Raw genomic sequence first — 27,903 nt, forward strand, 5'->3', positions numbered from 1 at the left:
CAAAAAACAAAATAACTTGCCAAAATGTAAGCCATATGCATTCACAAGGTCAAAATGATCAAATCTAAAATGCATGTTCCCAGTGAGGCACAAGGCTTAAATGTGTGTGAAGCTGCTCACTGATGGAGAGGGGGGTTTCCTCTGTGGGGGGTCAGGTTTGAAAAGCGGATCTACATCCCCCTGCCGGAGAAGCCGGCTCGGGCTCAGATGTTCCGCCTCCACCTGGGGAACACGCCTCACAGCCTGAGCGAGCCTGACCTGCGGCAGCTCGCCCACAAAACCCAGGGGTACTCCGGCGCTGACATCAGCATCATCGTGAGGGACGCTCTCATGCAGCCCGTCAGGAAGGTCCAGTCTGCCACCCACTTCAAAAAGGTGATATCTTCTGGAAGCCAGTGGAAAACAAAAATCTTAAAGGGGACCTATTATGCAAAATGCACTTTTTGATGTCTTTCACACAAAAATATGTGTCCCCGGTGTGTCAGGGAACTCACAAAGTGTCAGAAAACACAACCCTCTCTCTTTTCCTCCTTACCCACAAAAGAAACAGGTGTGCAAACCAGCAGATCCAGAATTTTGGCTCCTATGACGTCATTGGGGACATCCGGCACACGCGACACGTCCCAACCTATCGTCTCCATATACAGTCGTCTAGCTGAATCCCCTCTTGCAGCTGTGTGTCTGTGTATTCAGCAGGATGTCTGCAGGAGGCACTTAGAGTAAAGTTGTTATATATAATACATATAATGGCACAGTGGTAAAGACTTAAGAAAGAACATGTCAAGCTATGTGCTGTATCAGAAACAATGCGTGTTTTGGGAGTAATATGGTCTGTGTTTACATTAGTAAGCATGCTAACCCTCAGAGCTAACACTGTACTGGAGAGAATATGTGTAACGTAATTTCCTTGCGGTAAACCCTGCGGGAGAGAAAGGTTTGAGCTCCATACTGTTTCAGAAATAAAGCTTGAAGTGGTTAGGAGCGTGACGCTACAAAGGGGCGTGGCTAGCAGCAGCCGTTCCATTTAAAGCAGAATCAGCCTTTTTGGAACAGGACTGGAATAGAGGGGTATGAGCAGTATGAGGCATGGCTACAATGGGTGATCTGTTTGTGAAGTTTTTTGCTTAAAATACCAGACATGTTTTGTATAGGTATGGCCCTGCAATATATTTTTCAAATATAGCATAATACGTCCACTTTAAAGAGGCCATTTCAGTCAATTTCCTGTTATAGTTACTAATTATCCTTAAACACTGATCTCTGTTTCCTGTTCTGACTCGTCAGGTTCGAGGGCCGTCCAGAAGCAACAACCAGCTGACGGTGGACGACCTCTTGACCCCTTGTTCCCCTGGCGACCCTGCAGCCATAGAGATGACCTGGATGGAGGTGCCTAGTCATAAGCTGCTGGAGCCTATAGTCTGCATGGTGAGATACATATTGAATGTTCAAATTGACCAATCAGAATCGAGTATTCACTTAAGCAGCTTGATAATGCACAATAATATCCCGTTATTCATCAATTACTTTAGTGTGATCAGTCTCTTTTCTACTTTACCTTAGCTGCACACAACGCTCATCAAAATGTTCCACAGTGTGATGTCTAATGTCGTATAATCTTGCTTGATGGAAAACAACGTGAAGCTAACTGTCCTGCGTCCCCTCTCCTTTCAGTCGGACATGCTGCGCTCCCTGGCCACCACCCGGCCCACGGTCAACACTGAAGACCTGCTGAAGGTCCAGAAGTTCACAGAGGACTTTGGGATGGAGGGCTGAGAGACAAGGCTCCAACCCCCCCCAGAAGTCAAACTGCTCCCATCAACTCTCATCCCCCCCCCATCAGCTGTTCCGTCCCACAAGCTTCATCCTCTAACTCAGCGCTCGGTTCACCTCCTCATGGATTTCAAAATAAAAGACTGGAACAAAGACATGGCAAGAAATGTGATCCTCCTGTTGATCCTCCAGAAGGTCTGAATCCCTGGAGGAAGTTGACAGATTGCTACATTATTTACCATGCTGTGATTTGGTAGTTGGACTATAGAGCTCTTTCCCCCCCATTTCAGACTGTTCCATTACAAAGCAGCCGCACCAATGTATCCACTACAACTTTGTGCTTAGACGTGAGGAAGGCTGCTTCAGATCTGAATGATAGTTTGTCCCTCTCTGAAGGACTGTACATTTTTCTGCCTGTGTGCACTTTGCTTTGGGTTTTAATGAAGGACTGACATTTGAAGAAGAGTTCTCCTGCCAGGCATGCGAGTGTGTGACTGCATCTAATTGTTTTTATGAAACTTGTTTGTCTTAATGTATTTTGATGAAGTGAATCAAAAAGCTGCCTCAGTGTCCCTCTGCAGCTGTCTGCAGGCGTTCATATTTCATATCTACAGCAGTAGAGATGTGCTTGAGTAAGAGCCAAACACTACATTTCCTCAATCCAAAAACTTGAAAAATATGTTTTTATTAAGTCTCCAGTAGCTCTTCAGAAAATAATCTCACAACGAAGTTGATTTGGTCGTATCACATGTTCTTCTCAGCAGATAGTGCTAAACAGCCTTTAGCAGGGCTTAATGGGCTGCTGATGGAGATCATGTGATGTGATGGAAAGCTCTCTAAATCCATTTTCTAAGGTTAAGACTGAAGTTTGAACCTCGGCTTCACTTTTCTTTTAAAGCAGCTCAAACTACTTCCCTCTTGGACTTCCATCTATTTAAGTTTCAGATTGTTCAGTACGCTGAACACTTCCTGTTAAAGAGAATCAACCAAGCACATCTGTTAACATTTTGATTTAGTTTTCTCTACCATAAATGATTCAACAGACCACTGTTTATACAACTTGACTGATGAATAGGGATACCGTATGTTTACATTTTAAGTATTTATTTATGTCTTGTGAAGGATTTCTGTTATTTTGGGAGGTGAATATGCTTCAACTCAAGACATCACCATATTGTTTCAGTACCGTCTGTTCAGGGCTTTCCTTCACAAGCTTAGCTAGTATTTGTCCTGTTGTCAGCTTTCAGACAAAGAAAGCTAGCTGTACAGCAGGACCAGTCAGTCTGTACTCTCTGACCTCTGCTGATCACAGGCCTGTCTGCGGACTGACGGGACTTCCTGTTTGCTTCAGTGTGAGGTCAGGACGTCCCTGTGAGGGAACTAACCTGCCGCTGACCATTACTACTGATTAACCTGCATTCAATAAACTGACACTTCAAAGGAAAAGGCACAGTTGCTGTTACGACATCTTTATTATGTTTTACAGATGACAGTTTAAAGACATTTAGAGGCTCTGTAAATATACCAAACTCAAAAATGTGACTGCAGACAGCCAGGAGTCAACCGCTTCTCAGTGATTTCTGCTAAGGAAGCCCCTGCTTAATTATTACAGTACGTTTAGCCGAGCTGAGGCTCCAAAAGGATTACTTTGACATTTGAAAACAAATCCCTGATTTAGCCTAAAGTAAGAAAATAAGATTGATAACCTCTGTTCAGTAAATATGAAGCCACAGCCAGCAGGCCGTTAGCTTAGCATGTAGACACAGAGTGATATCCATTTTGTCATTTAATTCGCAGAAAAGCTTTTTTTAACGCAAACTATCCCTATAACAACTTATGATGAGGGAGCAGATTCAGGGATGACCCTCACCCAAAGGTCACTTTGACAGTCATCACACAAACAGATGGCTGTGAGGACCAAACATGAGACCAAGCTGCCATTTCATTCCATCCCATTTTTGTTGCCAAAAACTAATTTTCTTTGAGTTGGAAGAATCTGCCTTTAACTCAAAGTGTATAATGCCAGGCCGTCAGACTTTAAAGCCTCTTCTTCTTCCTGGTCATGCCTTTCAGTCTCATCCTCATGTTAAGATCCAAACTGATCACAGAACAGCAGAGACCGTTATAACAGAACATCTCAAATGTGACAAATGCTCGAAACAAAGTACAAAATGCCTCAGCATTGTTGTCAAGGCAACTCCGTCTTCATTACTTTCCCTTCTTTTGTGCAAAGGCCTTGGCAGCAATGCGAGAACTAGGAAGTATAGCTAAAAATAATGCTCCTCATAGCCTTTTTACATGTTCAGATGACCTCTGTGTCATCATACTGAACACAGCGCAGCCAGTGTGACTTATCAGCTTCAGCTGGATGAAAATGAATGACCAATAGTTGAACTTGTTTGCATTAGCAGTAACATCTCCCCATGAGCAGATCTACGTTCCATGCACTCGTTGTGAACAGAAACCAACATCCGTTCCTGAGAATGTTCCTCCTGCACAAGGTCATTTCTGAGTGTCTCATCAACTCCATCTCCCATCATACTTTGCTGCGTTTGGAGCGGCTCTCTGCTGGGGGGGCGGCCCGCTTGTTGCGATGGTGGGGGAAGGTGGGCATGAGGTCGGGCTCACAGGCTGCAGAGAGGTAGAGAGAGATGAGTTGGGGGGGGTCAGAGGGCAAGGGAAACAGCTGATGATGCATATCATAATCTTTCACTCACGTAGAGGCTTCTCTTTGAAGTAGGAACTCTCCAGACTGTCTTTGGCAGTAGCTCTGCATCAGGAGCACACATATAAAAACATGATTGATGTTTCAGTCACACAATTTGTTTAACTTAGTTAAAATTGTATTCAACTACATTCTTTAAAAGACACACCGACACACACACACACACACACACAATCCTGCAGAGAACCGCCCACCCTACCCACAGTAGTTGTGAAGAATCAGCTTGTATTTTAGTCAGTTTTGAGTGATATTGACATATTTGTATACATATTTGTATAATTGTATTTTGTATTCGGGATTGTTGGAAACGTTATTTCGATCTCTGTCTGTACAAACACAAAGAAAAATGAACATTGACTTTGAATTCCTGATATATATAAGAATATTGTTGAAGCCTACAGATATCCAGGAAATACTGCATGGGCCCTTTAGAGCACAGTAGATAAGGGCCACAGGGGCAGATTAGGAAAGACAGAAGCCATCCTCTAATGAGTTCTATAGAAGAAATGACCACCTGTGTTCAGCATCATTGTGACACCAATGGAAGGATGAGTCAGCAGACAGAGACAACATGTGTGTATTCAGTGAGCTCAACTGTTCTCTCTGAAGCGGAGAAATGCTGAGTTATTGATCGAGTGTCAACAGTGTTTCAAATCAGCCCCACAGTTTGTTTGAACCAAAGACAACTTTTGACGGGTTTTTTCAGGCCAGTGAAAAATGTGGGAATGCAATCTGCTTGAGAAAATAAGAAAGAGAAAAAAAAGGAGAGGTGGGGTTTGCTCCACAGCACTAGCAGGCAGAGCAAGCGTTAATTACGTGTGCCCTGAAGCCCCCCCCCCAGTGAGGCAGATGTGGTCACTGCCTCCCCTGTGGCAGTTTTATAACCAGCAACCCTATATATATTTTACACATACGTGAAATAATTGGGATCAGGAAGCCCAGGACGTGAAGAGGGGTCGACTAACATCACATTGGTTAAAGACAGAGATGGTGACAGGAACGACTTTACGCCCGCACTGCATTCAGTCTCTGAGGGGTCGCGCAATCAGAGGGGAGGCTGAGCTTGTCTCTCCCTTTGTTCAAGATGTACAGATTGTTTGCAGCTGAGCTCTGCAAATGTGGCAGTATTGATGTATGGCAAGTATTTATTTCATTGTATTATGTATATATGAGTGCACTTCACTGGTTGGCAGGCTTGGTGAAAATGTTTCCTCCAGCACATTCATCTGTATAAGTGAAGACCTACATGTTGCTGTCAAACCCAACAGTGGCATCACACTGCATCATTAATGTGGTTATTTGCAGCTGTACAAAGTACATTTACATACGTGCTTGAGAACTGAACTCACGCACGAGTGTTCTAAATGAGTTAGCCTTTGTTTTCAATTTGGCTGTAAAAGTGAAATAAGGATCCTGCCCTAGTCTTCTTGCTCTTTAATGTTCCCTAACAACAGATTTTAGTTGAGATTATATATTTACACCTGTTCTATTTTTAACTCTGACATATAAAATAGACTATCCTGTCCCCACATGTGTAAGAGTGTGTGTGTGTGTGTGTGTGTGTGTGTGTGTGTGTGTGTGTGTGTGTGTGTGTACCTGCGCTGTGGGTTGTACATGAAGAGCAGGTTGAGCAGTCTGTGTCCGGCTTCAGACAGCCAGGTGAATTTATTCTTCAGGTTGTTGTACGGCTGCTTCCTCAGACTGTACTGACCAATGAGGGGCAGCTGAGAGAAACCCTGGGACACACACACAAACAATTTAGCATATTCCTTTGACATCTTCAGACCTGACAGATATGTCAATATGAGCAGATGTTCAGAGCGGGGGTCTCACAGGCCAGATGTTCTGGTTGGGGGTCCCCAGCAGCTGCACGATCAGGTCCACCTGCTGGATCTCTGAGGCTCCTGGGAGCAGAGGTTTGTGGGCCAGCAGCTCAGCCAGGATGCAGCCCACTGCCCTGCAGAACATCAGCTGTTCAGTGTCAGCAGGTATTTCAAACAGAGGGTTCCTATTGGCTCCTTACGGTGTTGTGTGTAAGAATAGTGTGACAAGTCTCTTTTGGTGATAAAGCTTAGGAACCTGAGAGTGGCGGGGTGATGATATTATAACTCTCCCCTCACATACAAGGACACTAGAGGTGAAGTACTATGTTTTTATGCCAATGACTTATTTTGCATGTTCAATTTCCCATTCCACCGCAATCTGTGGGCAGGTACGAACATTTGAAACATTTCTCAGTGTCTATCACACTAACAGATCAAAGTACAGATGTGAAGTAATCAAATATATACTTAAGTACAGTTTTCAGGTACTTGAGAGTCTCTCAGCTAGAGAGTAAAGAGAGGAGAGAGAGAGAGAGAGAGGAGAGAGAGAGAGAGAAGCGAGAGAGTCGAGCAGAGAGAGAAGAGAGAGAGAGAGAGAGGAGAGAAGAGGAGAGAGAAGAGTAGAGAGAGAGAGAAGAGAGAGAGAGAGAGAGAGAGAGAGAGAGAGAGAGAGAGAGAGAGAGTAGAGCAGAGAGAGACGAGAGAGAGAGAGCTCGTCTCTCTCTCTCTCTCTCTCTCTCCTCTCTCTCTCTCTCTCTCTCTCTCTCTCTCTCTCTCTCTCTCTCTCTCTCTCTCTCTCTCTCTCTCTCTCTCTCTCTCTCTCTCTCTCTCTCTCTCTCTCTCTCTCTCTCTCTCCCTCTCAAGTACTTTGCCCAGGGTTCTTACACCTTTTCCAAAGTCAAATTCAAGCACTTTTCAAGCATCTTACAGCTGTTGTAAATTACATACTTACACTCAAATGATTATTTCTTTATGCTATAAACAACCAAATGTGTGTTTCATAATAGCATTCTACATGAGGATGAAAAATTAAAAATGTTAGAAAACAAAACTAAGTTTAAAATTTCAAAATGAGTGACCCATCTGTACGTAGACTGGGCATCCCATATAACCTGGCTGAGCCAATATAAAACAATCAGCCAAATAACTTTTCAATACATTATTGATTACTATTTTTGAGGTACTTTTAGGTTGGCAGTAAACACAAGTCAGAGGTACATGGTGTACTCCACTACATGTATTTAATACCTTTAGTTACTTCACAGATGTGGATGAATGATGTGAAATATAATCAAGTGTTAAATCAGACTTTAGTTCCACCTGGAGTAAATTCACAAGCTACCCTGCAGTATACAAAGTCATTCAAACTAGCTGCAACTTTACCAGCTTTGATAACACTTTAATGATCAATCATTATAAAACATATCAGATACAATTATTAGGGATGCTCCGATCGCCAATTTTGGGGCTGATCGCCGGAATCAGTATCGGCCGATACCGATCGCCGATCCGATCGAGTGGGCGGGGCCTATGGGGATCTTCCATTTAAAGTGATGTTTAAAACTCAGTTAATGGGGCTCATTCACTGGCGCTTCCACAAACAACAACCAACATAATTGTTACATTCAAATGAAGTACATTATTCAAGTTTACATTAACTTTGGATAATAACACGGGAGAAATGAGCGGAAGCGCTCTCTTTTCCTCTCTCCCCCTCTCTCTCTCTCCTGACAGCCTGTCAGTATCTCATGCAGCTCACTGATCCAGTAATGAGTGACCCGACAGTGAAGAATAAATATATTTATAACTAGTTTAGCTTGTTCCAGAGGTAGATCAAATAGCTAAGTGTGTTAGGTCTAACTCTTAATGTGTGTTCTGCTCCGCTCACCGGTCCGTCACAGCGGGTGGAGCTGCAGGATTTCTGCTTCACACACACGTTGCATACCGCTATTTTATTGTCATTTTCGGACACTTAAAATACTGCCAGACTAGTGAAGCCATTTTGCCGCGCACAGAGAAAAGTGTCATGTATTTTACATGCAACGATAGCCTAATCTAAAATGTTCTACGACAGCGTACCTTTCGTGTGGTGTGTGGCTCGTCAGCGCAGACTCTCGCATCGTTATTGTTGCACACTTTGCAGGAGGCTCCTCTTGGGCTTCGCTTGACCCTCGTCTTAGCCATGGCTTGTATTTGTCTTCTGCTAGCCAACGCTCGTTGAAACGGCAACCTCCTGGCATACTGTCATCTATCACTCTCATCAGAATGCCCAGGTCACACACGTAACACTTGCCGGTCACGCGCATTGCGCGGGAAGGCCGGAGCGGAGCTGTTTTATGTAAAAGCGAAGCAATTAAGCGCGCTCCGACTTCTTTATTTTCTTTTCATCTAAAAAGCAAAGTAAAGCATTTACAATTTCAAGCACTTTATCCCAAATTCAAGCACCATTCCCAAAATTCAAGCACTTTTCAAACCTTGAAAAAAAAAAATCAAGCATTTTCAAGGATTTCCAGCACCCGTACGCACCCTGTTTGCCGTACTTAGTGCCGGCACTTATCACCCCAGGGCACTTAGTACAGATCGCGTTCACACCGGAATAAGTTCCCTGAGGGAAGATTACGCAAATGAGCCGCTGACGTCACTTCGTCTTCTTCTGCTTTGGGTTTACTGGCAGGCCGCAAACCACTTCACGGCGTATACTGCCACCCGGAGTCCCCGGCCGGAAGTCCCCTGAGTTGGGGACTGGCTTCTACTGAAGCCTTCTGAGTAAATCGCCAGAACGCCGACACCTCCTCATCTCCACCGCTCCCATGTTTTGTTTTGTGTTGCCATAAGTTAGTCTCTCTGCGTTTGTGCGCTGGGCGAATGCTAATGCTAATAATGCGAGGATAATAAAATGGCGGCTCTACAAAACATTTCAGAGTTGTACGGGGCATGGTTTGCAATTCGCCCAGCCAATCAGAACTGGGGCACTTTTTTCCCCCAGGAAAGTACCATCTCTCAGCAGGCACTAAAAATGGGGGTAAAAGTTCCCGAGATGAAGTGCTCTTTTTGGTGTGAACGCGACATAAGGGGTACTAACGGAACTAAACACGAAAAGTACGGGGAAAAGTACTCCGGTGTGAACGCGGCTTATGGTGCTCTAGGAGGAGATTCAGGTGATAAGGTGGGGGGGGGGGGGTTACCTTGGTTGGTGATTGGCTAATGGTTACACACATCATAAAGTGGCCAAAATCTGATCAGCTCATTTTCAGACAGGTTTTTATATAAATGGATCAGGACAAAAAGAGAGAATCTTTTTTCCTGAAACTTTCAGAGTCTCTTTACACAGAGGGGACACATGTTTATTACTTGTTAGACGCTTTTATCCAAAGCGACTTACATACTCAATACTGTGGGCAATCCCCACAGGAGCAATTTGGGGTGAAGTGTCTCAGGGACACAACGACATGCTGACTGCAGTGGGGTTTGAACCTGTGCTCCCCTGATCCGAACACCAACGCACTAGACTACTGCGCCACACACCGCTTTTATGTATAAAAGACATGAAAAAGTGGATTTTGCATAATAGGTGACCTTTAAATTCCCTCTGTAAAAGCCTTTGACATATGTCAACAAAATGTGACATATGTCAACAAAATGAAACAAGAAAGTCTCAAGGTAAAATGTCTTGGTTACATCTTTTTTACTAGATTCCCCTGTAGTGCCCCCCCCTTGAAAAAATGTTTCCTTCTTATGTGGAGGTCATGCATGATGTGAATGTGTGTATGAGTGTCTCATAATGTAGCCTCACCACATATCCAGAGCTGTAGTCTGGGTCTTTGTCCCTAGGAGGAGCTCTGGAGCTCTGTACCTGCAGACAGATTTGGGGGGGGGGATTAACACATACCGTGACTGAGCCATTGCCCAAGGTGATGGAACTAAAGGAGGAGATTAGAAGACACGCACGCACGCACGCACACAATTTAAAGTGGACCTATCATGCTATATTTGAACAATATATTGTAGGGCCATACCTATATAAGGTATATAAATATTGTTTTTTTTTCAAAATACCAAACAGATCCTGCATTTTAGCCATGCCTCATTTCGCTCTATTTGCTCTTTCCAGCCCTGTTTTTGCAGGGGGCTGATTCTGTGACGTAGCTTTAATGCAAATGAGCTGCAGCTGACCACGCCCCCCTGCAGGAGAGGGGAGCGTGCTTTGAGATCAGCTGCTGGGCAGAGGGGGAGAAAAAGAGATCTCCGTCCTCCGTGTTTTTTTCTTATATTATTATATAGAGTCATTATTAATTTGTTTTAAAGCTCAATAAATAACAAAGAAGACCTTTGACCGGCACTTTTCAAATTTTGTCCGGAAGATTTCAACTTTAACGGACATCTTGACCGGTGAAAGAAAACCTAACTGAAACTCTGCCGCACGGTCCCTTCGTTCCTTGGAAGAGGCGGAGAGGTGGGTGTTTGTCATCTGCTGGTGGACTAACCGGAGAGAATTACAGTGCTTGCCTCGACGGGGAGGGATTGCATTGAATTAAAGCAGCGGGAGCAAACGCTTGCCTCGGGGAGGGAGAAAAAAAGCCACAGCGGAGAATAAACAGAAGGGTAACCATGGTAACTATACGCGGGAAGTCTTCTTCGCTGCTTTTGTGGCAGACTACAGCGCCACTTACAGGCCTGGCATATGTACTACAGCGTCTCCAGCGCTTTCGAGCGGCAATGGCCGGCCGTGGCCCAACCCCACATTCCCCTGATAGGTGGAGAGTTGGCCCAATAGCCGTAGCGCCACTTTACTGACGACATAGAAGTGTTCAAATCTGGATCAATTTTTATCAGATCCGTTGCAGCCCCTTTTTTAGAGATTTGGGTATGGAGGAAAATAGAGAGGGTTGTGTTTTCTGACACTTGGTGAGTTCCCTGGAACACCGGGGACACATATTCATGTATAAAAGACGTACAAAAGTGCATTTTGCATGATAGGTCCCCTTTAAGTTATCTCCGCCTTGAGCAGCTGCAAAGTTAAACTGTCTCCGTGAATGGATCATTAATTAGAATCCAATGATCTAATATTTATTATTCTAAAAATATCCAGTCTTCACAATGAGTACTTCTAGTTTGGTACTTTGAGTATAGGTTGATGGAAATACTTGTACTTTTAAGTCACATTTTAAATGCAAGACTTTAACTTGTAACAGAGAATTTCTACAACGTGGTATTATTACCTTTGCTATTTACAAATAAAGCATTATTTAGGGTGAGCACGTGTGAGACTCACCACAGTGTGACCACTCGAGGGGTCATGGGCTGCTGGGGGATGCCGTACATCCGGGCCAACCCAAAGTCAGCTGCAGGACAAACAGATCCAGACAATGATTAAATGTCAGAAAATTAATTTCATCCATTAAAATGTCAACTCAAAAACTCCCAGAGCCCAGGTGACATATTGAAATTGCTTCTTTTGTCACTCAAAGATAGTCATTGAACAATGATGAATATTATTGGAGGAGCCGGAACAACAGCATATATTCTTTAAAAAACTAATATATAATCGCTTTTGGCTCATATATTTTACTTTACAAAAATACCATTCACATTCGAGATGCAACTGTGCAGACTTGTAACATTTTTTTAATTTGTTGTGTTGCAGGAGGTTGTAAATAGAGAATATTCTTTAATTAGCAGATATATAAATAATGCTTTATCTATATTCATTTCAGGAAAAATTGAAGTTAGCAGTCTTGACAGAAAGAGGGACAGAGATGGGGGGTCAAAGGTCATGCTGGAGTAGGGACACAGTGGCCGTTTTTCAATGTCGAGTAAACCTGCTGCAGAGCCACTATTTCAAGTATACTACGTCATCGAGTGGCACCGAAGGACTGTTTAAATGTTTAAATGCCCAGCATTCGGCGCAACTCGATGACGTAGTATACTTGAAATAGTGGCTCTGCAGCAGGTATACTCGACATTGAGAAACGGCCAGTGAGAACAGGAATAACAGGATAACAGTGACAGCTGCTGATTGTGATGACTCACCGATCTTAACGCAGCCTTTGTCTGTCATCAGCAGATTAGACACCTTCAGGTCCCTGAAAACACGATTAGAGAGGATCATCCGCCCGCCTCAATGCACTCACCCCCCCTCCCACACTTGTCATGCATTTTTAGATTATAATATAGCAAAAAACGTTTAATCTTAAGCACTGGGGTCCCCCCAGAGACTGTGTCTCAGGGCATCTATATATATATATATATATATATATATATATATATATATATATATATATATATATATATATATATATATATATATATATATATATATAAACATCTATATTGATTTCTGACTTTTTTACATCCAACTCACAGGTTTATCATTACTTTGAGAACAAAGATTATTAATTTAACCCTTTTAGAAGGGAAGATATGGTCATTTGTTCTGGGAATGTCATTTTCGAGCCTGAGACCTGAAAAACAGGCTCAGGGTTGAACAGGTTAAAACACACCTTTGTCAGATTTGTTCAAGCTTATCCACATGAACTCACAAAGCTGTAACATTTTTTTTATGTATTTTCACTATTTAGATTCTTTCCAAATTGGAGGTATTCTGCCCTTAAGGCATTCCCTGGTCAAAAGTCTACATGGTTTGCCTTTGCAAATCAGAATATAGATATGGGTCCTTGCCTAAAATTATATTAGTATACCCGAAACTAGGGCTGTGCAATTAATCGTATTTTAATCGCAATTACGATTTTGGCCTGCCACAATTATGAAAACAACATAATCGAAAAAAACTATTATTTAGCTTTGCTAGGTTGTGACAGTGCACTAGAACATATTTTGATCTAATTAATTTTGGTCTCATTTATTTGTATTTATCATATTTATATATGTTTAGTAGCTTGGGGAAGTGCGCTCCAAAATATGTGTTGATCTTGTTTATTGGTATTTATTATTTTGATATTATTTATTTAAATGTATCATTTATTTTATTTATTTTTGTATTGGTTTTTCAGTTGAATTATACGTTCAGGGTAATCAACAGTTAAAAAGATACTGTTCAAATTATTATTTGTATTTGTTTTAAAGTTCAATAAATGTATTTTTTCAAAGTCAATGAATAATCGTATTTAATAATCGTGATATCAATTATTGACCCAAATAATCGTGATTATGATTTTTGCCACAGCCCTACCCGAAACATCAACTGTAAATCTGCTTTTACATTTCTATAAGCCTTTTTTCCAGTGTCTAGAGAATCAGACCTAAATATAACACTATATATATATAGTTTTATATGTATGTCATTGAGAACTCTAAAACCATCCATTCTTTTCTTGTGCATCTCAGCATTAATCTCTTCATACTGTACCTAGCTGTTTGTTATGAAAGATGCCCCTACATTAAGGACTCCTCTTATATAATTGATATGTAAAAAGATACAGCAGTGTATTCACTTCCTTCATCGACTTAGATCTTTTGAAGCAAGAATATTTTAAATGTATCACATCCAAATGTGTACGAAGATAACCGGCCAACCTGATATACTTCATTTAAACATAATAGGCTGAAGAATGCTTTAAAACATCCGTCTATCCTGCTGCTACACCAGACTATGACCTGAGTCCAGACAACATGATGTCATTACTCTTTGAATGTGTAATTCTGTCTAAAGTACATTCAACAATCTTTTTGTCAATACACCAAAACATATTTATCCCAGAAGTCAAAATGTGTCTGAATCATTTCATCTAGGTCAGTATAGATATATGCTATTAACTGTTCAGTTGTTTCACAGATAAGAAGTCAATTGAGTTAACCTGAACAAATGTTATTTAACTAGTCAGACTATAGCAGAACAACCCTTGCTAGCATAAAACAACTAACAAGTAATGTTAGCATCAACTTGGTGTGTCAACAAGCTGACCAGATACTATTGTTGGATAGATTTATGTAATCCTCTCTAGAAAATGACGGTCAGAGTTTTTTTACTTCTGTTCCTAAGTCTATAAAGTACAAAAAGAACTGCAGCCTCAGCGTTGGTGTTTCCAGTCAATGCGTGTGACTGACCTGTGTATGATGAAGTTGTGGTGGAGATACTCCAAGCCTCTGAGCAGCTGCAGGACGATACACTTCACCTGGAGAAGAGAACATGATGTAACACAGACCTAACTAAGAGGATGTTTGGATACAATCAGGGGTCCTTGAGAGGAGTTAAAGGGGGCAATGTCACTGTAATTCATTTATCTGCATCTAAGTGAGAAATTCAAACCAACTACAAAATGCTGAATTTATGTGAGAAAATCCTTAGATCTGTCCTACCTGAGCCTCAGAGAATGGGGTCTGCATGTTTTCCAGCAGACTGGCCAGATCCTGCTCACAGTAACTCATCACCAGAAAGAGGCTGAAACACACACATTTACACAACATGGAGGATAAAGTGTGTAAAACAGGTTGAGATGACTGTGGTAAAGACAGCTGGGACCAGAGGTCGCGTTAACCGAATATTTTCCGTCTATGACGTAATTTTTCCAAGAATGACGGAAAACTCTGAAAGCAGTCCGTCATTTTGACAGATTAGAACACAACTCGGAACAGCGCCAAAATGTCCACCAGCGGTGGCCAGGTCGACTGAGGGCGATCTACTGTACTCTACTGTAACTATTATTTAGTCATTCACACCCCTGTCCAGTTGGTGGCGAGTGTGTGCATATTAAGTAGCTATTGTCTAGTCTTGTATTTGACCTCGTCGATTACCTCGTTGTTTAACCGGCTTTAGCAATCGCAAAATGTCACGGCAGCTGAGTGTCCGAAGCTTTTTTAATAAGCCCAGTAATTGTGATGGTGTGGATAAACGAGGTGAAAAAAGAGGGATTGATGCAGTGGAGGATGAAGGACAAGCCAGTAAGACTAAAACTGACAACGTTCAGCCAGCAGCAGAGGGACAAGCAAGTGGCAAGGAAAAATAAGTCATTCATATTCGTTTTGACATGAAAAGTGACCGCACGGTCGGTGTCTCTGTTCATTTTTTTTTTCTCCATGCCCTTAAAAGTTCTGTATGAATCAGAAAAAAAAGGAATGAATGAACATTTGCTGCTTAGTACCTAGACATAAATATTAAATATGTCTCATCATTAAAACATGAACATATAGTGACGGGTAATAATGGATTATGACGGAAATGTTACGATCCTGTCCGTCAAAATGACGGACAACGAAAATGTCTAACGCAACCACTGGCTGGGACAGATGCTGAATAGTTACATTTCGCCCAGTGAGACGATCAGCATTAATTGTTGCTGTATAACATTCTCTTGTAAAACTTGAAATCTACCATGGCGGTGTGAGTATGTGTACTACCTCTCCAGTTGACTGCCAACAACCACTTCTTTCAGCTCCACTATGTTGGGATGTCTGAGCCTCAGCAGCAGGGTGATCTCTCTGAGGCTGCTGATGGGGACCCCTGACAGAACCAGGAGGAAACCAGAGGCTTTAAACACTCGTACAGGTCATTTTAACACGCAAACAACAGAAACCAGGAATAAATCAGGCCTGTTATGCTCCTGTTCAGGTTGTTTACATGCTTTAAGTCTGGACAAAGTTCCCACATGTACAAAAAGGTCATTCTATGCATAACAACACATAGGATGTGGAACAAAGAAAAACACACCAAAACTATTGCATTAAAACACAGACATATGAATCAGAGCATTGATCTTACCATCTTTCTCTTTGTCCATACGGACCTTCTTCAAAGCCACAATCTCATCTGACTTGGTGTCTCGAGCTCGGTCTACAGAAGGAAGAAAACAGTATATTTACTGAGAAGTGTAAATAAAGTGCTATTTCTAATTCCTCTTCAAACATTAAACACTTACACACAATGCCGTAAGTTCCTTCTCCGATGCGATTGAACTTCTCAAACTCTCTGACACTCCTGCAGCTCCCAAACTGAAAAAGAGTGAAAAGACAGAGATGGTAAAGAGGCTCTCCGCACATCAGTGGACTTCATGCATCATGCTATAATCAAAGATTTTACAGTCATTACATTTTGAATACATTATTACCAGACTGTAAAGCCCTCTGCAACATAGGTGCAATTGTGATATGGGGCTATATGAACAACATTTAGATTGATTCATTTGATTGACCTACAGGATAAAGCCTGGAGAATAAATGTGGTTTATGATAGTAACTGGAAAGTGTCTCTATTCCTCTGGATGTGACAGTTTCATGTATTCATAAATACTGAAGTGAATATGAATAATAGTTGAACCAAAATGATGAGCAGAATTTGCAATTACCTTAATGGAACTTTGGCCCAATGCACATTAAATATGATAGTGACTGTGATTGCTGCTCTAATAAAGTGAACTAGGTCGTTAAGGAAGAGAGATTTTTTTGTAGCAAGAGATCTCACCTTAGGAGGAATCACCCAATGACGTAGATAGATAGCTTTAACATTTAGGCTTATGTGTAGATTGAAGCCAGTAATGAGCTAAGCTGCTCAGAGGCACAGACCTGCATTTTACTTTAAAAGTTAACTGACACATATAGCAAAGGCGCCAACTAACCAATTCCTTTTCCACAATGTGCACTCATAACTGCAGGTAGTTTATCACAACACACCTTTACGGAAATAATGCCAAACACCATTAAAAACAGCTAATTTGTTACATAGTGTCACATTTCCTCTGAGTGAACACTTGCAGCCACTTAACCTAATAAAGATTTCCTGTTGTTTATTGCTTTTAAGGTGAGGTGGAATAAATACTCTTATTTTCTTAAAGGTGGGGTAGGTAATTTTGGAGAAACCAGCTTGAGTGCGCTAGAATTTGAAAACACACAGCTGGAAAAAATCTGCCACTTCCTTACAGAGCCCCTCCTCCAACACACACGAACGCGCACATGACCAATGAGGGCATGAGATAAGTTTGTGCACAGATGGAAGGCTGACAGGCAGGTAGGCCATCCAGTTATTTTAGCCGGGCCGGCTAAAATGATTGGTCGTGCTTTTTACAGTACTACGGCTTCCACAGATTACATTTTTTTATGGATTTTTTGTCAAAGCACTTAAGATATTCATTGCTATCGGGATGTTAAGAGCATTCCATGGAATATAACAAAAAGTGTATCTCGAGCCGGTTTCTCAAACTTACCTACCCCACCTTTAAGTAAAGTAGCAATGCTGCACTTTAAAAATACTCAGTTACAAGTAAAAGTCCCGCATTAAAACTGTACATAAGTCAAAGTGAAAATATATGAGCATATAAATACACGATAAGTACCAAAAGTAAAACTATGTCTTATGCAAAATGGCCATTTTAAACAACAGATATTTTTTAATTGTTGAATTTATTTACCAAAATCTGCAAAGTAACTAGTAACTAAACGTGTAAATAAATACATGTAATAAAAAGTATAATATTTGCATTCAAACTGTAGAGAAGAAAAAGTATAAAGTATCATAATGTAAAAATAATTCTTATACATAAATATATATATTTATATATTATAAAGTACAGTACAACAACACTGCTTTTTTTTATTAAAGATTAAAGATATTTGTTCTGTCATACAACAGGCAGTTGCACTGTACAATGCAATTCTTACGCTCAGCTCTCCACACCTAAATATTAAGAAACTAGATTTACAAACAAACATATAAAGGTAAAAACTATTATATAAGAATATTAAAAAATATAAGATGACACAATACAAAAAAAAATCCTGTCCCAGAATAAAAGTGCATGATGTGCTGCATGATCAAAATAAGAATATATAAAAGCAGGGTTTATAATTAACAGTATGAATATGAATGTAACAGGGTGGCTACGGTAGTGTTTCTCTACTGCAGGGGTTCCTAAACTTTTCAGCCCGCGACCCCCAAAATAACAGTGCCAGAGACTGGCCACGTGAATAATACATTTGTAATTGTAATCATCTCGCGACCCCCACTTTGGGAACCCCTGCTCTACTGCACTAGCTTCATACAGTTTGAATGCAGATTGTGATTCATTTATACTGAGCGTCACACAAATACACATTACCGTGTTTAAATGTAGTGATACCTGTGACAAATATAAGCCGTTTATCAGACTAGGCCATAATGAATCGTGCTAAGTGTACATTAGGCATCTATGAGTTATGTATTCTTGCTAATTAACAGTAAATCATAACGCTATGAGAGTCCTGAACAGAGTCTGGCGGAGCTACTTCTCTTACCCTGTCACTTTGAGGCACTGTGAATGTTTTATTAGTCTTGATAGACTTGAGCTTTATAGGTTCCGGTTCGTCCTCTCCTACGTTATCCATCCTTTCATTTAAGGTTGTTTTCAACCTCAGAAGACCCTTATGGCTTTAACTCGACAGTCCGCAGCACACCGAGTTGGGCGCCGCCATATTGTTATGCTTTTGGCTACCAACAGGACAACTAAGTGCTTTCCCGGAGTTTCAGTGTGTTGTGATCACATCATCCGCAAATGGTCGGTTTTTGTAAAGTCCATTTTGACTCCATCTTCGAGAACTGTAATAAAATAACAAATAAACATGTAAACGTATTATGATTGTACCACACATGTAATCAACATAGTCATCAAAACAACATGGTATATATTGCCCATGGCTTCTATTTACGTTATTAGAATTAGCCTACTGTGAGCACATAGAAAGCATAAACATTAACAGTAATAGGAGTAATGCATGAAGCAATTTTGTATTTCACTTAAATAAATAAACATATTTATTAAAACAAATAGTCAAACTTGAAGCAGTACTGTAAGTCCATTCACTTTCAAGCTTCTTCCTATTTCTTAAAACCAATAAAACATATTTTATTTTATACAACTGATCCACAGACTGAGCATTACTACTGAAATAACTAAATAACCAATAAAGTTGCATTATTATAGATTTCATAGATTATGGCCATAAAAACCTCAACAAGGTGCAGATTTAAGGAGGTAAACACAAAGTATGAGTCAGTAAAAATAAATATGTATGTGCTTGATAAAATGACACTGAAGAGAGATTGTTCATTTAATTTAGCTGTAGGCTATTATGTCCATTAATGAATTAACCACATGATTCCACCACAGCTTACAGTTTCATAGTGTTTGCTTGCTTTGATCCCATCCTACCCTCTGTGGCAGCTCATGTGTGTTCAGTGTCTCTTCCCCACTACATAGGGCTTGGAAGAAGGCTGCTGCTCTTTGGAGGCTTCAGATATGGTCAGATTGGACTTAGAGCAGTGGATGTCTTCTCGTGAAGGAGCTGTGATGAGGATGGCGGGCGGACGAGGAGAGGAGTCAGCTGATTCTGACTCAGTGTTGGACTGTGATGTGGGGGGGCTCTCTGTAACTGGGTGTGGAATCAGAGGTATCAGGTGAAAGAATCACAAAATACTATATATTTATTACTGCTCTCTTTCTGTTCACATTCAGTTCAATCCACTGTTGCAGCAAGCCTGAAATACAACAGTCATTTCCCACGACTGATCGCTGTAACTGTTATGCAAATGATGATAAAAAGAACTTGAACCCTTACAAAATGTATTCCGTTAGAATTACTAGTTACCTTTAAAACATTTTTGAATCAGTTAACTTATCCAAGTATCACAACATACGTTATATAAGCCGATTACTTCCCATTACTTTTTTGATTACCTCAATATCAAATGCAATGCAAATAAATAAAACAGGAAGAAATAATAATGTGCAAACACAAGGATTTTTGCCTTTGCAGACCATTTACATGCACAAAAACCTATATGGCAAACTACAAGACAGGGAAAACGCCTAAAATAATTAAAGGGCCTCTTTAAGTGTTTTATGTAGGACAACAGAACAATGAAACCATAGAAAAAAGAAACCAGGATTAGTTTCCAAAACTGTGTTCTCTGCTAGGAGTATTTATCTATACAGTAGGAAAACTGCCTTTCATTAAGCGTATTCAGGCACTTTTTTTTAAATGTTACAGTAATCTTATACTTTTTTTATCTAACTTTAAGCGAATAAGGTTACCAATTTTTTGTATCCTGATTACCTAATCCCATTACATGTTATTTGTTACTCTCCAAGCCTGCATATATTGATCAACAACTAACAACTACTTGCTATCTTGATATATTCAACCACACCAGACACAGCTGAACACATTATACCTTGGTAGATGAGAGTGTTGAGACATAGTACAAACTATCATAATGAATTGATTTACTCTATGGCTAGTAGAAGAAAGAAATACGCAAGTTATCAAGGTGTTAGGTCATTATACACATAAATCTTGCAAAATGCACCTGTGTGTGTCCCCTGCACTTAATGACAAAAATAATATTATAGGTAAATTCAAATGTATGGATGTTAATTCCTTTTAAAACATTGTTATCCTTTCTCAGAATGTTCTGCTGTGTGTGTACTGTGTGTTAGTCGTACCTGACTCTTCCTGCTGGCTGGTCCCAGACCCCATCAGGCTTCAGTCCACTGTCCTACACTCCTTACATGTCCTTTCCCCAGCACATTCAGAGTTGCCTGTGCGATGTCGGAGGCTACACCTTCGACAATCTTCTCTTGGTGTCTACGCCATCCCTGCCTCTCCCCCCCCCTGCTGTGAGCGTCACCAGCTCTGTCTGGTTTACAGACTAATTAATCCTGAGTGCTCGCTCAAAGCAGGCAGAGATACTGGATTTAAAGGGTCACTAGAGGTAACACTTTGACCCTTTGCACAGTTTCGCTCATGTCTGCACACACAATTTCTAAAGTCTGTAGAGCTAATTTATGTCAGTGAATATTTTTACATTATTAACTTATGGTATTATTTGTATTAAAATAAATGTTCTAACTGCATTTTTGACGGACTAATACACAAAAGCATTTCCTGGTTAAAGAAAATGAGATTATTTTTCCAACTGGTATAAACTATTTTTTCCTTGCTATGAGAAATGTAATGACTGTACATGTTGCTTCTAGATGGAAGTTCAGGGGTCACCATATGATATAACATATGGCATAGGACATAAATGCATACAATTCCAGGAGTTTACTATGAATTCTCATGAATATATTTGTATCTATTATTGTATAATGTTTTTTTTTAATATTATTTAATATGTTTTTATTTGTTAGATATACTTTTGTTCGATTCAACCATTTGTCTTTGAGCTACAGTAGCATATATACTCTAAATATACAATAAATTGTAATTAGATTAAAGGCGTTCCAAAAATATTAAATGTATCAGTATTGACAGAAAAACTATAATAATCTATATTAGAAAAAACTCAATAATTTGAGGGTTTGTTGAAATTAATATTATCTTAATTAATTAATTAATTAATTAATTAATTAATTTTAGGTGAAAATGATAACTTGTTGGAACCTCCAGAAAATAAAGTGCGACCTGTCCTGTATTTAAGTACAGACGTGATACAGGATTAAACCTTGAACCTATCGCTACAGCTTCTTAATTGATGTGGTTTCATATTTTGTATGCATAGTATGTATGAATTATTGGAAACATGAAAATTAAACCAACAAACTTGTGACCTTGTTCATGGTATTTTCTATTTAATTTGTGACTAAAATAAATAATGTATATTGGCAAGGTAAAGAGGTTTAGAGTCAAGAGAATTATTTTATTATTATAGTTTTACCAATTTGCTTATTTCCTTTAATATGCAAACGATAAAATCATTACATATTTTACATTTCTCAAACTTTTAACTTAGATTTACCATTTACAATTTATTTGTTGAATACATGCTACATATAAAAACTGAAAAAAATGCATATAAGTCTTGAGTGTTGATGCTGCATGCAACATTTGGAGATTTATGGATAAACATTCTAGATGGAGGCAGCAAAATCTAATATTTCCCAAAGACTATGCAAAAATATGATTTAAAAAGGCCGGGGAAAACAGGAGCTCAAGGCTTGCTTTAATGTCTCTAAGATTCCCATACTGGGACTGATTTAAGTATAACATCTATCTAACAAACAGTGTTTGAATGTGAATTACATGATGCCATGATGCATCACAAGTGTAAATGGTAAGGACTAGAGCTAGTGCTCATTCTGCTTTTGGAGTGAGTGTTTATAGTACCACAGCTTCTGTCTACACATCATGAGGGAAGAGCTGCAATGACAATGTTATGCCCTTAATCAAGTCAAAGCCCTGCTAAAGGTGTGATAACAGTGGTACAGTGCTGCCTGAGGTGTGATATCCTGCTGATAAAACCAGGCTGTGTTGGCACCAGCTCTCTGTTTAATGGGTCACAACCTACGCCTACACAGTATTACCTTGATAAGTTCCTTAAGGTGATTTAAGGTGGTGGAGAGATTCGCCCAGCTTCTAACTGCCTACATCAGGGGTGTCCAAACTACAGCCCGGGGGCCATCTAAGGCCCACACATGAAACTTGTACTTACCTTATATTGTACTTCTTAAATATATGTGTATAGTAAACAGATATTACACAGTAGTATTCATGTGTTAATAAGTCCACTTTTCAAATAAATTCTGTCAATTAAAGTTGAAAACATTTTCTAACAAGTTGTTAGTCTTAGTTGTTAAAAAAAAAAACCCAATAACTATATTTGCTTGAAATATACCCTTCCTATTTCCCCTTATTATAACAATCTGAGGCTTCTGTTATAAGCGATGAGCTGAACACTTTTTCTAACAAAATGAATGAAACCCTCTGGAGAGCAATGATGTAGGCTGTTTTTTTCCTTAGAGCATATTCAAGTATCAAGCATAAATTAGCTACATTTGCTTTAGTTTGCTACCTTATAAACTAACTTATGAACCTAACTTATGAACCAATATACCTCACCTCTAGTGAGGGGCCCAGCCCATCGTACATTTTTTTGTATGTGGCCCTCAGTGAAACATTTTTGGACACCCCTGGCCTACATCCAGGTGCTGAGCAAATGGCCCTGGAGTCAGTTAACAGCCTCAGCCACAGGTTAACGGCAGCTCCGTTCTCATGATCTGAGAAAATCAGCGATGTCCTTTACTGCATCTACTGTTATGATGCAATTGTTAAAGTATGTGTTTATCGTTGTCTGCTCTCTTTAGATGGAGTTTTCTCTTCAGTCCAAACCCCAAGAACTCTAATAGCTTTTTTGCTCAAGAGGTTGCTCCTACAACTTTAGGGAGCTTTGTGTGACTTTAAGCCTTTAAGAGAAACCGATTACATGTGTTTTTGCTACAGATACTTTTAATCCCTATTTAATTGCTCCTTTTTCAACTTCAACTATTGCATATGGCATTTGAAGATGAGCTGCTTTGCAAAAAAGTCAATAGAGAGGCGAAGTCCCACCCATCTACTTCTGACCCATGGGACCTTATTTCGGAAAAATTATGTATTGAAGTCAATAGCCGCGTTCACACCAAGTACTTTGCCCTACTTAGTGCTGGCACTTAGTGCCCCGGCACTTATTACCCCAGGGCACTTAGTACAGATCGCGTTCACACCGGAATAAGTTCCCTGAGGGAAGATTACGCAAACGAGCCGCTGACGTCACTTCGTCTTCTTCTGCTTTGGGTTTACTGGCAGGCCGCAAACAACTTCACGGCGTATACTGCCACCCGGAGTCCCCGGCCGGAAGTCCCCGGCCGGAAGTCCCCGGAGTTGGGGACTGGCTTCAGTAGAAGCTGCTGGGACTCCCAGCAGCTTCTACTGAAGCCTTCCGAGTAAATCGCCAGAACGCCGACACCTCCTCATCTCCACCGCTCCCATGTTTTCTTTTGTGTTGCCATAAGTTACTGTAGTCTCTCTGCGTTTGTGCGCTGGGCGAATGCTAATGCTAATAATGCTAATGCGAGGATAATAAAATGGCGGCTCTACAAAACATTTCAGAGTTGTACAGGGCGTGGTTTGCAATTCGCCCAGCCAATCAGAACTGGGGCACTTTTTTCCCCCAGGAAAGTACCATCTCTCAGCAGGCACTAAAAATGGGGGTAAAAGTTCCAGGCACTCAGTACTCTTTTTGGTGTGAACGCGACATAAGGTGTACTAACGGAACTAAACGCGAAAAGTACGGGGAAGAGAAAACGTATCTTTCGATCCCGTTTGAATTGTGCCATGAATTACACATATGATGTTTGTCAATCTTAAAAAATAATTTCCATGTCAAAAAAGTCACAGTTTGTCGTAAAACTGTTGAAATATAAGACTATGCAAAATACGCAACTAGAAAGACTACAAATCCCAGAGTCGCGTAAGTGAGCACGTTAGTTAGCATTACAGCCTTAGCCTTGTCATTTGTATTAGCCTTAACATGAAGTAAGTAAGTGTAGTCATATTTCGTGAACCCTTTGAAGAGTACTGTCACACCGGTGTGATCATTCTATAATACACCGTTTGAGCCCGGATGCCCCCGGGGGAGACATGCTAACGCTAACGCTACATTAGCATCGGCGATCTTTTTCTACTTCATGCCATCTGCACAAATGGTTAACATTGAACATTAAAAAGATCAGGCCGTTCAGGGAGAATCGAAGGAAGGCAGGCAGGCAGGGAGCTTTGCATGACATTCTTCTGGACGTGTTTCATTGTGGTGATAGTGATTTTTTGGCAAGACGGCCATCTTGGTGATGTGTGTTGTTGTGCGAGACCAGAGATGTAGTTCATTGAGCAGTTTCACACACACTCTCTATAGTTCCCATACGTCATTGTGAAAACGGCCTGTGTGTGGTCATGTACCGCCCCCTTCTGGTGTGGATAGTAACCTGCACATTATATCTGTGGATATTTCCATACGGATTGGACCAAAATTATAACTTGGAGGGAAGTCACAAATGTCCCATGGCCCACAAATTAACAGGACGAGTCCACTATGTATAGTATTGTATTATAAAACTCTATCACAGAACTCATAGCACTACAATATAAATGATTTAGATTGTTTGTAATAGCCTACGCCTTACATGTAATGCTCTCACAAAACTCTCATAACAATCCTTTCATTTCTGCTTATTTATTCCATCCTTTCCTCCTACAGCCTGTGTTTTTGGCCGATGTGTCTATGAGGGAGCACTCGCCCAGCACCTCAGACGCTCTAAATCTCCTTCAATGTCTTCTTCCTCTGTCATGGCTTTGGGGAGAAAAAAACACGTTGGATCTGTGGTGTGACACGTCCTGTTTTACCATCTAAGCTAAAAGTGTATTGTGATTGATGTTTTTACCAGGTTGAGAAGGTGATGCAGAGGATGGCAGCCTCCTCTCCGCTGCGTCCTTATTAAAGACACTCTCATCCAAACTGTTCTCCAGCCTCTGCAGCTCTGCCAGCAGCTCTTCCTGAGGGAGACACACACATAGGCTCAGTTAAATAAAAGAATACTTGTTTTAACTTCAGTCCCACTAAAATGAAATAACTAAAGGATACCTCATCAAATTCCACTTCAAAGCAGGCAGAACTGAGGAGGGTTTCGGTCATGTCCTGGGTCAGATCGTGCTCCTCTGTGATTTCCTTCATCACGTCATTCAGCTTGTTGACAATCTCCCTAAAAAAGCCAGCACTCTATCGTTAACTTTGTATTAGGCTTGAAAGAAAAAGAGGATGATATATTTGCTGTTAGACGGATGCAATCTCATGGTATGTCATAAAAACATCCACATACAGTTCATTCACTTCACTTTGAATTATTCAACATTTTAACCTGTCTCCACAGGCTGACATTTTTAGCGAGTTCTCCTTCTTTTTCTACTTAAGGTCTTCTTAACAATGTTTTTATTCTATAATGACATTTATATTCATACATATCCTACATTTTTTGTAACATTGTAATCCTGCTGTTAATCCCCAATTTTTTGAAATCTAGAAAAATAAAATTAGTCTAAATGAAACCAAAGAGAAAATTCAGGCAATATCGCTCGCTGTTATATAGTGTTCTTGATTTTAAAATGTATTTGAACATTGTACCTAATCCTGCTATTCAATCCTGATTACATAATGATGATCTTCTTAACTCTGATGAGCTGCTGTGCTGGTGCCTTACATGTGTTCATGAGCAGACCTCATGGCCTTCACAGCACAGTCGATGTTCTTGAGATGTTTCTCGTACCACCTCTTTCTCTTCAGCGCCTGCAGAGCTCCTGTAAGGAACGCATGGAGAGATACAGTAAATGAGCAGGAATGTTCTCAACATGCAAAACGAAAAACGTATATAATGTATATAGTTTCTATCAGGTGTCGAAACACAAACAGGACCTCCTGTTTCTTGAAGGATAGCTGAGCAAATTATTTTCTCAAGTACAGATACACTTGCATGATAACAGAGTTCTTGAACGGGTGCATTTAAATGGAATAGAATTCATGTTCAATGTTGGGTGATATGATGAGATACAAACACAGTAAAGTTAACTGTGTCATGGTCAGACTTTTTCCATATTATCTACACTGTGGTATCTCCCTCTTGTTGTACTGGACCTTTTTGCACAATGATGTAAATCATGGAGCACTTTCCTTTTATTTCTGACCATTGGAAATCTTTTGTCTTTTTTCCATCAGTGTGTTAGAGTACATTGATTTAAAGGTTCACACGTTCCATTTAGGTATGCGTAAAACATTTTTTAAATGACAATACTCTTATGTTATTTAACAAATGCTGATTATTTCTTTGATGTCGTTTTTTTAAACCCATTAACAGTTTCTCAATTGTTAAATTATGGTTCACCATGTGCTTTTTACCACAGTGTGTATGTCAAAATGTCTTGCATTCATGTAATAATGTGATTTTATTTGAATAACTCTTTATGTAAGCTACATTGAATAGCCAAAAAAAATGTAACACATCTGTGAACAATAACTTAGCTTAGCTTGTTCTGTTAGCAAGAGTTAACGTTAGCTTGAGTGCTAGCTTAATAATTGAAGCTACATGTTGAAAAAAACTGACAATACCTCTCTTGACTAGGTTTAAAGTTTATTAAATGATATACAAAGAATATACAACACATTTTAAGATACCTCTTCTGTTCTTCCTACTGTTGGTCTTGGCAAACAGAAACTCCTGGTCAATCTTCTTCTTCAGAAACTCCCTTTTCTTCCCCAGCAGCTCCTCTCGGTCCGGCAGAGGCTCCGTCTCCTCCGGCCGGCAGGGCTTCGTCAGCTTCTCTCCTCCACTCAACAGCTTCCCGATGAAAGACATATCTGAGAGGTTGGTAGTGACTGAGATACCGAGGTAACTGACAGGGTCCAGAGCTGGCCTTGTACTGAATAATGGTGCAGCTAGTAGCATCAGTCAGTTACCAAGAAACCACTTTTAAAAGAAAACGCGCACGCTCTGCAGACAGTGACCATTCCAACCAGACCGCGCAATTATCAAATCATTTAGGCTACTCTACAATAAATAACATTAAACACTATAACTTAAGTCTTTGTTTAATCAATTGAGTCGTTACAGAGATAAGGCGGTCAGGTATACTTCTGTAACGACTCAATTGATTAATGTCTGCAACCATCTGATCCTGTGTCTCTCACTTTCTAATAAGTCATTACGTCTGTTAGAATTGTTAGTAAGCCGTTATAAAGGGTTTTTAGTTTCCTAATTTCTTATTGGCCAATGAAAAAGTCTGTCAGTCAAGATTTTA

At 40.3% G+C, this 27,903-nt stretch overlaps 3 protein-coding genes across 4 annotated transcripts in view; 1 reads left to right on the forward strand and 2 right to left on the reverse strand.

Annotated features, from left to right (window-relative positions):
• vps4a (vacuolar protein sorting 4 homolog A) overlaps positions 1–3,216 on the forward strand; it is a 16,125-nt gene extending 12,909 nt beyond the window's left edge. The window contains exons 9-11 of one of the 2 annotated variants that reach the window (XM_034132667.1): positions 156–375; positions 1,285–1,425; positions 1,672–3,216. In XM_034132667.1, coding sequence (XP_033988558.1) covers positions 156–375; positions 1,285–1,425; positions 1,672–1,773 — 463 coding nt within the window. In that variant the 3' untranslated portion in view covers positions 1,774–3,216. Of the gene's footprint in view, positions 1–155; positions 376–544; positions 747–1,284; positions 1,426–1,671 lie in introns of those variants that run through there. The other variant, XM_034132668.1, reaches the window with a different exon arrangement.
• On the reverse strand, positions 2,896–18,741 carry cdk10 (cyclin-dependent kinase 10). Its single transcript, XM_034132669.1, has 13 exons — positions 18,538–18,741; positions 16,191–16,263; positions 16,034–16,105; positions 15,673–15,775; positions 14,635–14,716; positions 14,383–14,450; positions 12,349–12,401; positions 11,591–11,660; positions 10,112–10,171; positions 6,329–6,452; positions 6,092–6,231; positions 4,488–4,540; positions 2,896–4,401 (listed from the first exon to the last, which is right to left on the reverse strand). The coding sequence occupies exons 1-13, from the start codon at positions 18,625–18,627 to the stop codon at positions 4,307–4,309; spliced, it is 1,083 nt and encodes a 360-aa protein (XP_033988560.1). The 5' UTR covers positions 18,628–18,741; the 3' UTR covers positions 2,896–4,306.
• A 6,596-nt stretch (positions 18,742–25,337) lies between these two features.
• Positions 25,338–27,461, reverse strand: LOC117484206 (charged multivesicular body protein 4b-like). Its single transcript, XM_034132665.1, has 5 exons — positions 27,281–27,461; positions 26,313–26,409; positions 25,700–25,817; positions 25,500–25,611; positions 25,338–25,408 (listed from the first exon to the last, which is right to left on the reverse strand). The coding sequence occupies exons 1-5, from the start codon at positions 27,459–27,461 to the stop codon at positions 25,338–25,340; spliced, it is 579 nt and encodes a 192-aa protein (XP_033988556.1).
• Between the last annotated feature and the right edge of the window lie 442 nt (positions 27,462–27,903).

Source organism: Trematomus bernacchii, unplaced genomic scaffold (genome assembly GCF_902827165.1).
Source record: "Trematomus bernacchii unplaced genomic scaffold, fTreBer1.1, whole genome shotgun sequence".
Lineage (NCBI taxonomy): Eukaryota > Metazoa > Chordata > Actinopteri > Perciformes > Nototheniidae > Trematomus > Trematomus bernacchii.